The sequence below is a fragment of the Malus sylvestris genome, chromosome 15, assembly GCF_916048215.2.
Source record: "Malus sylvestris chromosome 15, drMalSylv7.2, whole genome shotgun sequence".
NCBI classification, from domain to species: Eukaryota; Viridiplantae; Streptophyta; class Magnoliopsida; order Rosales; family Rosaceae; genus Malus; species Malus sylvestris.
Genome location: NC_062274.1, coordinates 23,332,057 through 23,344,009, shown reverse-complemented (window position 1 = coordinate 23,344,009; position 11,953 = coordinate 23,332,057). Strand labels below are relative to the sequence as shown.

At 37.8% G+C, this 11,953-nt stretch overlaps 3 protein-coding genes and 1 long non-coding RNA gene across 8 annotated transcripts; 3 read left to right on the top strand and 1 right to left on the bottom strand.

Moving 5' to 3' along the window:
• Positions 1-1,155: 1,155 nt before the first annotated feature.
• LOC126602823 (uncharacterized) lies at positions 1,156-1,545 on the top strand. The gene has a single exon (XM_050269674.1). It carries the CDS (start codon positions 1,156-1,158, stop codon positions 1,543-1,545), a length of 390 nt encoding a protein of 129 aa, XP_050125631.1.
• A 2,693-nt stretch (positions 1,546-4,238) lies between these two features.
• LOC126604874 (STS14 protein-like) lies at positions 4,239-5,092 on the top strand. The gene has a single exon (XM_050272196.1). The coding sequence runs from the start codon at positions 4,288-4,290 to the stop codon at positions 4,807-4,809; it is 522 nt and encodes a 173-aa protein (XP_050128153.1). The 5' UTR covers positions 4,239-4,287; the 3' UTR covers positions 4,810-5,092.
• A 256-nt stretch (positions 5,093-5,348) lies between these two features.
• LOC126604872 (uncharacterized) lies at positions 5,349-11,700 on the bottom strand. 5 transcript variants are annotated; one of them, XR_007616770.1, is made up of 13 exons: positions 11,239-11,700; positions 11,055-11,137; positions 9,023-9,095; positions 8,509-8,592; positions 8,257-8,388; positions 7,656-8,081; positions 6,991-7,394; positions 6,810-6,909; positions 6,658-6,717; positions 6,490-6,576; positions 6,250-6,395; positions 6,020-6,119; positions 5,816-5,934 (listed from the first exon to the last, which is right to left on the bottom strand). XR_007616770.1 is itself a non-coding variant. In XM_050272195.1 (12 exons), the coding sequence occupies exons 2-12, from the start codon at positions 11,114-11,116 to the stop codon at positions 5,632-5,634; spliced, it is 1,845 nt and encodes a 614-aa protein (XP_050128152.1). In that variant the 5' UTR covers positions 11,117-11,137; positions 11,239-11,698; the 3' UTR covers positions 5,349-5,631. The 5 variants fall into 5 exon arrangements, 2 of the variants coding, with proteins under 2 accessions (XP_050128152.1, XP_050128151.1); XR_007616768.1 differs by having other exon boundaries at positions 6,250-6,378; positions 11,239-11,699; XM_050272195.1 differs by lacking the exon at positions 6,020-6,119 and having other exon boundaries at positions 5,349-5,934; positions 6,250-6,378; positions 8,257-8,373; positions 11,239-11,698.
• On the top strand, positions 9,814-10,784 carry LOC126604875 (uncharacterized). Its single transcript, XR_007616771.1, has 2 exons — positions 9,814-9,927; positions 10,665-10,784. It is a non-coding gene; the product is annotated as an uncharacterized LOC126604875 (long non-coding RNA).
• Positions 11,701-11,953: the final 253 nt, after the last annotated feature.

Below are 11,953 nucleotides of genomic sequence, written 5' to 3'. Positions count from 1 at the left end.
CTTAAATCACATCAATCCCATTCATTCGAATTGAATTTCTCTCCTTCTAATTCAAACTAGCTTATCGCTTGCCTTTTAATTTTTTTTCTTTCGAAACTGTCAGAAAATTATCATAGCAGTTGCTAAATAAAATATTATTGTGTAATGAAATAAACTTAAAGCCTTTTCGTCTACAATGGTGATTGGAGATGTGCACTTTAGAGCATTAAACAATTAATATGAATATTAATAGAATCATATAAAGATCTTTGTGATATATATGTTGTGATATATATATATATATTTTTTTTTTCTTTTTTTTTTAAAAATGATAGCATTAGTAAGCTAACTTGTTAAATGTTAAGAGACAGATGATCATTAAAGGTCGAACCCGCACCATAGTGCAAATGGAATATGTTCATCACAACGCTAATTCTTCTCCTAACTTTGTATTACAGAAATACAAACAAAACAAATGTTCGATCCATATATAAGTTATTTGATGGAACACAATACGTATGCAAGATAGTAGTCTATTACTTAAGATTGTATTTCATTATACTCTTTAGGCCTTGTTTGATCTCTAGATACTCACAGGAATGGATAATTTATAAAATTCAAGGTCTGTTGAAAATGGATGTGGATGAATTTTCATTTCAAGGGTATTAAACGTAAAGGAAATTTTGCTCTTTTAATCCTCTCATTATGTCAGAAATTGGAACAAATAAGTTTTCTTAATAACTAATTCATCTTCTATTTTTAAATTGAAATGTATAAACCTACCTTAAAATATAGTTTAGCATTCATTCCAATCTAATCTTGTACATTGCCAGTATATAAAGTCACGTAGTCCTATACCTTAGCGTTGTACAAAATCACTTAGTAAGAGATTTTAAGTTCAACTCTTATGTGTTGTTAGTTTGTAAATAAATTATTATAACAGAAATATTATATGACGGTAGCTCAATCTTTTACCTCTTAATATAAATATATTGTTGTAAAAATTACAGAAATTCCTTAATTCTTAATTCATCTTGGCCTAGTGGTCATACAAACACATTAATCAGTCCATGTTAAAAAGTAAAGTAAAACCAACGAACCAAGTTAAAAAGAAGCAGCCTTTCTTTCTCTGCCACTCCGTCTCTCCCCCCATCTCCCAGTGAAAATCCCAAAATTATGGGCGTCTGTGCTTCCACTCCGACCAGCACAAAAAGCAAAGGAGGAGGAGCACCGCGACCAGATGCGATCGGACGGCCGACAAGCAGCATAGTGATCGACGCGGACGGTCGGATGCAAGTGTTGAAGCGACCAACCCAATCAAAGCACATCACTTCCCAGAATCCCAATCATTTCCTCTGCAACTCCGAAACCATGTCCATCGGCACGTGCTTGACCCACGTGCCCGACGACGAGGAGCTCCAGCCGGGCCAAATTTACTTCCTGCTGCCACTGCGTCAGACCCAGAAGCCCCTCTCTCTGCCGGACCTCTGCGATCTGGCCATCAAGGCCAGCTCTGCGATGGCCAGAGACGGTGGTCGCCTAACTTCAAAGCTCAACTTTCCCTGAATTTTTATTTTTTGGATAATAAGTTTTTTATTTATTTTTGTGATCGAATGCAGTGATGTAGTGAAACACATTTTGATATTTTGCGATGAGAAAATTGGGGACCATTTTTCTATTTTTCCGGTATCAAAAACCGCCGGTGTATGCAAGAATGTAGGACTACCCGAAAAAAAAAAAATTGGGAAAAGGGAAGGACTAGTGTTTTACTGAGGCAGGCTTTATTAGGCAGGCATTATTTGGCAAGGGGGAGGCAGTGCATGTGGGCACAGGCCCAACACAGTTGAGTTATTTGGGCCTGAGCCATACTAAATTAGGCCCGAACTTTACATTGATAGATAAGGTGTCTGCAAAAATAATGTTCTCTAGTTCTGAAATATTTTTGTACATAGCAATTAAGTGGTAGTGATGCTTCTAATTCTATTGATAATTATTAGATGAATTTAAATTTGAAATTTGTGTAATAGTAGATTAAATCAAACTCGTTCATATTAATCTAATATTAATCGAAGGGGTGGTGAGCAAAAATGTATTATACAAGACTTTTATTTTTTGAGTACATTTGATATTCTACACTAACAATAGGAGGAAGGGTTTGAGCTCGAGACGTAGTTATTTGAAAATGAAACCCCTAACCATTAGAACAATAAAAAACAGATTGTGCAAAACTTTCATTTTTTCTTAAAGACATGACGCGTTTTAAAGAACGTGTCATAATTCAATAAGAGCGCAACGTCTCTTCTACGTCATTTATTCATCTCTTATGCGTCAATACAAATTCATGCATCTGCGGGGGTTTTAAAAGCGACCACCATCACAAGGTGGTTGTCGTGTAGGTTGTAACGCCGAAGCTATAAATTGAGGTCACGGTTCCAAGAGGCTGACGACTTCTATAGCCAGTAGCCACAGATAGCAGTCAACGTGCACACGTGCATTGACGTGGGAAATTTATGTAAATTTGGTGAATTAGGGAACGTACATGCTACACCGACTCTTGAATCAATTTACTATTCAACCATTAACCAACTCCATCGCTGGGATTTTCTTGGATGAGCAATCAATACTCCTTTTGAATTTTGATTAGAAGGAATATACCATGACTTGCTCGGCGGCGAGACTGGATAAGATTTTTTTTTTTTTTTTTGAACAAACAATATTATTTGTACATTAACGGAGATGAGGTAGGTTAAGCATCATAAGGGCTAGCAATAATGTGGTCAAATTCACATCTGGTGAAAATCGAACTTAAGATCTCTCACTTACAAGTGAAGAGGAATACCACTAGACCGTATTACTAGGTGGTAAAACTGGATAAGATTGAAGTTAAGCACAAGTTAGTCCTATGAAGTCTCACCGTTCTAGATGAGACTTGTAAGTTGGATTGTTATCCAATTCAACTGGTTTAGAATCAACAATTATAAGTTAACAAAACAACAAACATGACATTAATTTTAATCCAGTTGAATTGAAATAATTTAGTGCTGCCCGAGCACCAAACCCTAATTGGCTGTGGAATCCTGGGTGGCGGAGAAGCAGTACTATAACCACGACAACAACCCCTGTGCGCCGAATCATGAGTCGTTCGTATACGCAGGTTGTGTGGAGAAATTCTTCGGAGTTGGGGTGTGCTGAGGCCAAGTGTGTCAAGGAGTAAACTAGTTTAACTCTTTTTGTTTTTATAATCCTCCAGCGAACTTAACAAGGGCAAATCCCCTGTTAGCAGGAGCCAGGAGGGGTTAGGTTATGTGTCACAGATAGTCCGATATTAGGGCCTCATGTGCCACTAATTAAATAAAGTTAAAGTTGGATGCCAAATCTTCTGATTCTAGCCTCTGATGCGATAATTAATATGTACTCATTCCTATAAGCCTGATTTATATTATTTGGCCCGTCGCCTCTCACGCTTTAGGATTTTAGGGGGTAATGATTTTTTAACATGAGATCAGAATCTTTTTTGCAAGTCGTCTTAAGTCCAATCCTGAGTTCTTTGTTGGTTGCCTATGTTTGTCTCATTAATTTGAGAAGTTCAATTCTCCTTCTCCATGTGGTTTATTTGTAAAATTCAGTGTGAAAGTTGAGTAGCATCCTTTCTACGCAGTGGCGTAGCCAGCACTTTAAACTTTCAAGTAATGGGGTCATAATATGAACCAAAAAGTTTCATTGGGTCATTACGTTGAGCATATGTCAACATGTGCCGAAAGTTTATGTCAACATATGTCGTCAACTACTATTATTTGTAGAGGCTTGTCATGGGTGGATGCAAGATATACAGTAGAGTAATGTTGAAGACTGCCAAGACTTTTCAATTAAAGTATTTCATACAAGAGAGGAAATGAAGACAAATATGATAAGGAAAATAGAAGTAGGAGGAAGAGGTGATTTAATTTGCCTTAGCTGTTTGTACGGTCAAATACAATATACATATAAATATACATGGAATTTGTGGAGTTATCAAGATCAAGAACAACCAATGATCCCATCACGTACAAAATACTCCAACTTGGTTAATGATTGTCCAACAATTACTACCAATTATTATGATGACCTACCAATTAGCACATCAATAAGAAGTTATGTGATCAATTAATACAGTTATATACTTTCAACAGTACTCTCACAAAGAAGGGCAAACTAGTAAGTTAGTACCTCCACTGCATATCCCTTCACCAACAGAGTCTTTCTCTATAAATAACTAGGCACAAGAAGAACTAAATATTTGATCACATCAAACACCAGATCAAAGATCAAATGGCTCATCATCATCCCTTGCTAGTCCTAGCAGCCCTGGCTCTAGCCATCAGCTCAGTCCATGTTGCAGCGGCTCAGGCGCCAAGCTCCAACCCTTCAGCCAGAGAGTACCTCCAAGCTCACAACCAAGCCAGAGCCGCAGTGGGTGTTGAGCCGCTCAAGTGGAGTGAGTCATTGGCCAATGCAACAAGCAGGCTAGTGAGGTACCAAAGAAACAACCAAGCCTGCAACTTTGCTAACATCACCAGTGGCAGCAAGTATGGAGCCAATCAGCTGTGGGCAAGTGGGCAGTCAGTGAGTCCAACCATGGTTGTGGACACTTGGGTCAAAGAGAAGGACTTCTACAACCACAGTGGGAACTCTTGTGTGCCAAATCACTGGTGTGGTGTGTACACCCAGGTGGTGTGGAGGAAGTCTTTGGAGCTTGGGTGTGCTCAGGCTACATGTGTCAAAGAACAGAGCAGCTTGAGCATTTGTTTTTATAATCCTCCTGGGAATGTTGTAGGGGAGAGCCCGTACTAAAGGAAGAAAAGAACTTCCTTGCACTAGGATGTTACAGTGGCGAAATCTTAAGCCAATCACGCTACCTGTCATGGTGGCATTCCAGGTGTAGGTAAGTTTTCTCGAACTTATTGAAGTTGAAGTTGAAGCTAATTTGGGTGTAGTTTTTGCAAGTGTTGGGATCTATGATGTTGAGGGGTTAATTAGCAATAATGTGTTGCACTTAGGGTGTTTGAAGTAAATTAGGCAAATGTATAAGGGTCTTTTGCTGCTAAATATATAATGTAATCACTATGGTTCTTCAGATCTCCTTTCTCTCTGTGTTTGTGATTTGTTTTGTGTTTTTTGGGTTGCAGAATACAGTTGCATTTCTGTGATTATACAGTAAGAAAATGGATTTGAGAGATCCAAGAAATATATGATGCAAAAACCAAAATTTGGAATTTGGATGATTCTTGTGATCCAAAAAATGGGTACACTGTACATTATATAAGAAGAATTCAATTTCCACCGACACAGAAAACTGCTAATAAACACGTGACTCTCACGTGCAGAGTTCATTGACACATGAAATTGCAATCGATTTTACTATTAATAATGATGGTTTCGGGGAAACAAAAGATATATTTACAGTGCTAAAATGCACAATCTGAATTCCTTCACGACATTGCAGATACAAAATGCTGCAGGGTTACGCCCTTCTATTCTCTAGCCATCACTTCTTTCTACTTTGATTTTTCCGGGTTCATATTCTACTTTGTACAGAAGAGAGACGAATTCCTTACCATAAAAACCTTGACAACAATGCAGATTACATGAATTTATGGGACCCTATGCAACCGTTCACTTCACCAGCTCTTTAGAAATTAAATACCGAAATGTGAAGTTGTGAGGAATATACTCGATGCTCTTGCGGTGTTTCCCAAGCTGGCATTTCTTGACACTCTTCCTCAATGATTCAGGCAAAGTCTGTTGGATCATCTCTAAAACACCAACTGGACACAAACCCGAACTTTTTGCAAATGCCTCAACAATCTTCGGTAGAAGAATTTTGTGGTCCTTGCGCACTCCAAAGGTAGCTCGAATGTACTCGTCCTTTGCAGCTTCCAGATCCTGATATACCCTCTTGGGTGTGTATACACGAACCTGAAAAAGATCATGGACGGTTCATACAATTCCTCACAAGTAAAAACATAAAAAGCTAAGAGCAGATCAAGGTATTCAAACATACTTGTTGACTTTATTATCATTTTCCTTTTTGGTGTAATGTGGAAAAGTAAACCTCAAAGAAATTTTTCTTTTTGTTTGGTTACCGTGCAAGGGAATCAAACCTTAACAGAAAAAACTAGTGTTAGTTTGAAAGAGTAAGAAAACTGTAATTCTGAGGCAGCAAAGCTTTAGCATTCATGAATTAATGCTAGACATAAACTCAATAAAAGAAAAATGAAGTTAATGAAGTACCGCAGGATCAGAATGGCTTCCTGAACACAGTGCAAAGTGTAGAAGGGGTTCCGGATGGTCAATTGCATATGCTTGCCGTTCATCTCCAGTCTTGAACTTCATCCTTGGAGTAAGTAACAAACGAAGCCACTGCAAGCAGAGATATACTGTTGTATGTTTGAATTCCATACAAATATTAAGTAAAAACCAAGCGTTTCATAATGCTTCAGAGTGCACGTGCATGTGTGTCTTATGACCTACCTGTCCCGGGCGAGACATCCGGCATCCAAGGATAGAGCTTTGCATTGTGTCTGCGCTGATTGTGTGACCCCCAATGTTATAAGCAGCCTGGATAGTAAAAGAAACCAAGTAAATCAAAGCCAGTACTCAATGTTTTCCCCTAAGTAAAGCCCGTGGAACTATTCTTACCTTCAAAAGCAAAAATACTCTCTTTACATTGTTTTGAGGAACCCCATAAGCCAAATACGCCTGTCAGACACAGAATATTGATTACAATCCGGTAACAAACATCCAAAGAAGATCGCAATGTAAACCAGTATATTAAAGGTGGTGAACCTTACATGCATAACCAATGTATTGTGTACATTAATCCAGAACGCTAACTTCTCATCATTTTCCAACTTTCTTGGATCTACTTCCTCTAACCTACAGATAAGTGACCTGTAACAGGATAACTCCATAAGCATAATGATTATGTCAAGAGCATATGGAATTTACTTCAGATGGGACATAAAGGCTCACCTGAAATGTTGTAGCAAGTGCTCGATATCGCCTAGTTTTTTACTATCTCTATAAATCCATGGCACTTCAACCATTGTGCTGTATGGCCCACTAAACTCTTTAAGTCCTTCAATATGAAAAGGATTATCCAATCGTACATCAAAAGATGAATTATTCCTACATCGTGGACTCCACATGTCACTCTGATCTCGTGGTGAAAATGCACTTGTTGATGACAAAGATGAATTGGGAGATGAAAGGCCATTATGTGACAAGAGTGATTCGGAAAGCTTGCAATATATGGTGGACATGCACTTGATCATGTCCTCTGAAAGCCTGTTAGGTGTCTCTGGAATATGATCAGCAATGCGTGTACCAAGATGCTCTGCCAGACTAATTAAATTTGACGAAGTATTCTGAGCATACTGGAAAAACAATTGACAGTCATAATCCAGAAAAAAACCTCCAAATATCCGTACATATCACGACAAGAAGTTAAACCCTCTAAAGTTAGGTTTCCCATAATTGTCACTATTACAAGAATATCACCACACATAAGGATCTTATTCATTAAAAATGGTGAAGTAAAGCAGCTTATGCCATGATGTGTGGTGATAGAAAATAACAAGCATTTTTAGGGAACAGACTTTAACAAGAAAATTATTAAAACAATGCATGGAAGTTACCTCCATCATAGACAACGGTTGAGAATGACAGGAACGCAAAGTGTTTGCCAAAGACTCTTCTGGAGAAGTTCTACTTAAGAATGCAGAGCGTTGCGAAAGTGAGGAGTGGCAACGGTGAACACTGGAATCTAATAGTTTCTCTTCTCCTCCAATTGCATTGAATTCCTTCTGTGAATTTTCAAGTGACTGACCACTGGATTGAACTGCCAAGTTTTCCCTCTCCAATGGCATATCAGGTTCAGAAACTTCCAGGAATCTGATTCTTGGGCTTGTTAGAATTGGTTTTAGTCGTTCATCCTTCTTAGATGGGGAAACAGAGGAAAATTTCCCATCAAATGCTCTCCTATACAATGAGAGAAGATATTGTTCCAAATGCGCAACTTCTAATTCTAACACAGCAATCTCCTTAATCAATTCTGTGGCTGGCTGGAGTTACATAAAAGCAGTGTCAAGATGTCAGATAAAATTTACATTGCAATTTGCAACAGAATATGACAGAAATAGAGCATGTATGTACTATGCAGGTATGTAATTATCCCTGTTAAATATTCATATATATTAAAAATAAAAAGAAAATTTAATATGAAGGCAGAAAAGCTACCTTAGGCATCACACTTGCATTTGTATTATGATGGATGGAAGACCTATAACCCAATGAGTTTTCTAAAGCATGACGGACCTTGAATTGATCTTGTAATCTTTTCTCAAGCTGTAGAATCTGTGTACAAAATATCTAACACATCTAACATCAGTAAGCAAAGTTAAAGCTGGAGCACGCTTGAGCATAATGGGTTGGATATAATAATCCAGAATCTCCCGAACCTGAATATAAAGATATACAATTTTGGTATACCTCTTGCTTTAAAGAGTTGTGTACTTCCACGGTAGGAGATTGTTTCTTCTTGGTCGTAACATGGCCCTTGAATTGTCCCATATCCTGGTTTTAGATCCAATCCATAAGTCAGATTTAAAGTTATTTTTCGATGCCAGAGTTCAGAATTTTAATGCGTGAATAATCAAAATAATTACAGTTTATTCAACTTGCTTCAATAAAGAATATATCCCATCTATGGCAATAGGTATAATTTTTAAGACATAACAACTCTATAACTTATTTAACATTATATGAACTTGTAGTTAAGATTAAATATCTGGAAAAGAAGGAAAATTAGAGGGGCCAATATGTAGTGTTCGAGCTGGCAGCCTGGCACTAAGCTTAAGATCGTTAATTTAGCACTTATTGTAATAGGTAGTCAAACAAACAATAAGCTACTAAGATCACTAGCTCTAAGATATATAACCTTCTTTATAAGATAATGATCATGAAGTAATATAGGCAAACATGTAAAATGTAGTAGTGATCATACCAGCTTTACAAGGTCTGATGCTTCACCGGAACCATCCAAATCATCTTCCTCCACTCTTTTCTTCTCAGGAAAGCTAGCAATGCATAAGTGTAAACAAAATGAATTAACTGATATTGATTGAAGAAGAGGGCATTTGCCGTCTTTCATTCCACAAGTAGGCCACTGCATATATGATTTGTCCATTCACAAGCAAAACCTCAACGTATTCTTCTCAAACAAGAGGAACAAAAAAAATTCGGGTTCAATATCCTGTACTACTCATGATTACAAACTTTAAGAGGAAAACAAAGTTGGGAAAGATTTAGAGAAAGCGAAATTAATATTTAGAAAATATAATTTTCGCACAGAAGTGAAAAAAAATTCAGTACCCTCAACTGCTCATGAAAATACAAAAGACTTTGGGAGGAAAAGCTATAAATTTTCAGAAGAGAAATGAAAAAAAAAAAAATTTCATGGATAAAACCCGAAATTCCAAACAAAAAACACCTGAAATCGAAGGGTCTCAATGAATCAAAGAACTCTCAAGTTTTTCTCTCTCTTAGGCTCTGAATCGCATCAATTAAAAATAACTGAGGCTTCCATCCATAAAGAATAATTGAGCAGCAAATTTGTAACAGGCCAAAGTGGAGGTTTTGTTTTCTGTCTGAATCCAATAAATGCGGGTTAGTAGAAATTCAGTGTTGTCACTTGAAGAAAAATTCCTTGCAGCTGTGAAAGCTCAGATTCCCATTTGTCCCAAATAATCCACCCCACAAATTCTTCCAGTTCAAGAATTTCAACAAGTATTGTTGGAATGCATGCAAGTCATATCTTTTGTTAAAATGCATGCATGAAATAAACATGTTGGATGACTAGTGAAGTTAGGCTAGTCAACCTTCTTTGTGTAAATTAGGCAAGTTAGGCAAGTTAGGAAATTAGGCAAATTAGGCAAGTTAGGCTTATGTTCTCTTTCTTTTCCTATATAATGTTTCATCTTGTAATTGTTTTGATATGAAATAATTGTTTAGAGCAGGAACTCGAAATTCCTGGCTCTGTTGATCGTTTCCGCTAAGTTTCTTTTACTCTAAGCCAAGATTGCTGGAGAACTTTTACTCTAAGCCAAGATGGCTGGAGAACATTTACTCTAAGCCAAGATGGCTGGAGAACATTTACTCTAAGCCAAGATGGCTGGAGAACTTTTACTCTAAGCCAAGATGGCTGGAGAACATTTACTCTAAGCCAAGATGGCTGGAGAACATTATGAAGCTGAGAGCTCGATGGATGCTTTAGCTCTACCTAACGTTGTTCAAGTTTGTGGCACGAAGCCATTACTGTTTGTTTGCGGCACGAAGCCATTTCAAGTTTGTTTGTTTGCGGCACGAAGCCATTACTGTTTGTTTGCGGCACGAAGCCATTTCAAGTGGGAATTTGGTAACATGGCGCAGCAAGAAGCAAAGCATTATTTTTACTAAACCTCTTCCTACGGTTCAGTTCATGCGCATTCTGTCCAAGCTTGGCTCAAGGAATCCCCTCGATCCAGCTTGAGGGGGAGTGTTGGAATGCATGCAAGTCATATCTTTTGTTAAAATGCATGCATGAAATAAACATGTTGGATGACTAGTGAAGTTAGGCTAGTCAACCTTCTTTGTGTAAATTAGGCAAGTTAGGCAAGTTAGGAAATTAGGCAAATTAGGCAAGTTAGGCTTATGTTCTCTTTCTTTTCCTATATAATGTTTCATCTTGTAATTGTTTTGATATGAAATACACATAAAAAATTCAACAAGTATGCATACTAAAATAACGCAAAAGTGTAAGAACAGTGACAGCTAGCTAACAAAAAAACATAAATTTCGGGAGTTATCACCGAAAAATATACTTAGTAATTACGCTTTACTGCAGTGACGGAAATCACGGTACCCCAGGCGGTTCGATCCCCACCCATCCTCCTTCCCTCTAACATTTAACAATTTCTTTTAACAAACGATATTAACATTTAACAATTTAACTCAGCTATCGTTTGTATAAAATAAAAAAAAAAAAATTAAAAAGCTACCTTTTTGAACGCTTGTGTTGTTTCACACTTAATCCCAGCATTTTACCTTCACCACCGCTCATCCCTCCAAACCGCCTTAATCTCTGCAAAAATCATCCCAAAACAGAACGGTAAATATTTTACTGAGGCAAAAACAAAAAGATTCCAACACAGAAAAACACGGGAAATAAAATTTACCACTTACCCACGAACCCAGAAGTGAGGGCAAATTTCTCAAACGCCTCTAATCAGACTCCAAAGTCCAAAACTTTAACTTTCTCACTTGCATTTTTCACCTTCCCGAAAAAAAAAAAAAGACCCCACAAAGTGACACTTGCTGGTGAAAATTGCAGAGCTGAATTGGTGCCTAAAACCCACAAAAAACGACTCAGAAAAGAGGACACTTTTGACCGGGGAGCTTCTCTGTGAAGATATGACTGTTTTTTTGAGCTTTTCTGCCCCGGGGGGGGAGCTGGCTTTAGCTTTGGCTTTACGTTCAAAAGAAGGAAAAACCAGGTCGTGGGGGGTTTAGCGGGAGAAGAAAAGCTGGCATGGACTTGTTGTGGTATTAATGGAATACCCCTGAATGTCAAAGGGTTGCAAAAGTGGACAATTTTCTTTCTTTCTCTTTCACTCAGCCAGAGGACAAATGGGAGGGTGATAAATAGGGAGGAGGATTGTCTGCCCTCCAAGTTTCGGTGCCCTTCCATGCCCTCCTGTTTTGTGTGGTCACGGTTAAGTCACGTTAATATTTTATATTATTTTTTTATAAAGATAATAAAACAAAAATGAATAATAATATAAAATATTAACGTGGTTTAACCGTGACCACACAATCAGGAGGGCATGGGAGGGCACGGGAACTTGGAGCGCAGACAATCCTCCTCCGATAAATAGCGGCTGTGACTGACTGTGGATGT

Excerpts from the sequence above, each read along its gene's own strand:
- LOC126604872 (XM_050272194.1), bottom strand. The coding sequence starts at position 11,116 with ATGAGCGGTGGTGAAGGTAAAATGCTGGGATTAAGTGTGAAACAACAC. Across the intron at positions 8,082-8,256 it reads ATGCAAGTGTGATGCCTAAG|CCAGCCACAGAATTGATTAA; the intron begins GTAGCTTTTCTG and ends ATGTAACTCCAG. Across the intron at positions 7,395-7,655 it reads AACCGTTGTCTATGATGGAG|TATGCTCAGAATACTTCGTC; the intron begins GTAACTTCCATG and ends TTGTTTTTCCAG.
- LOC126602823 (XM_050269674.1), top strand. The coding sequence starts at position 1,156 with ATGGGCGTCTGTGCTTCCACTCCGACCAGCACAAAAAGCAAAGGAGGA.
- LOC126604874 (XM_050272196.1), top strand. The coding sequence starts at position 4,288 with ATGGCTCATCATCATCCCTTGCTAGTCCTAGCAGCCCTGGCTCTAGCC.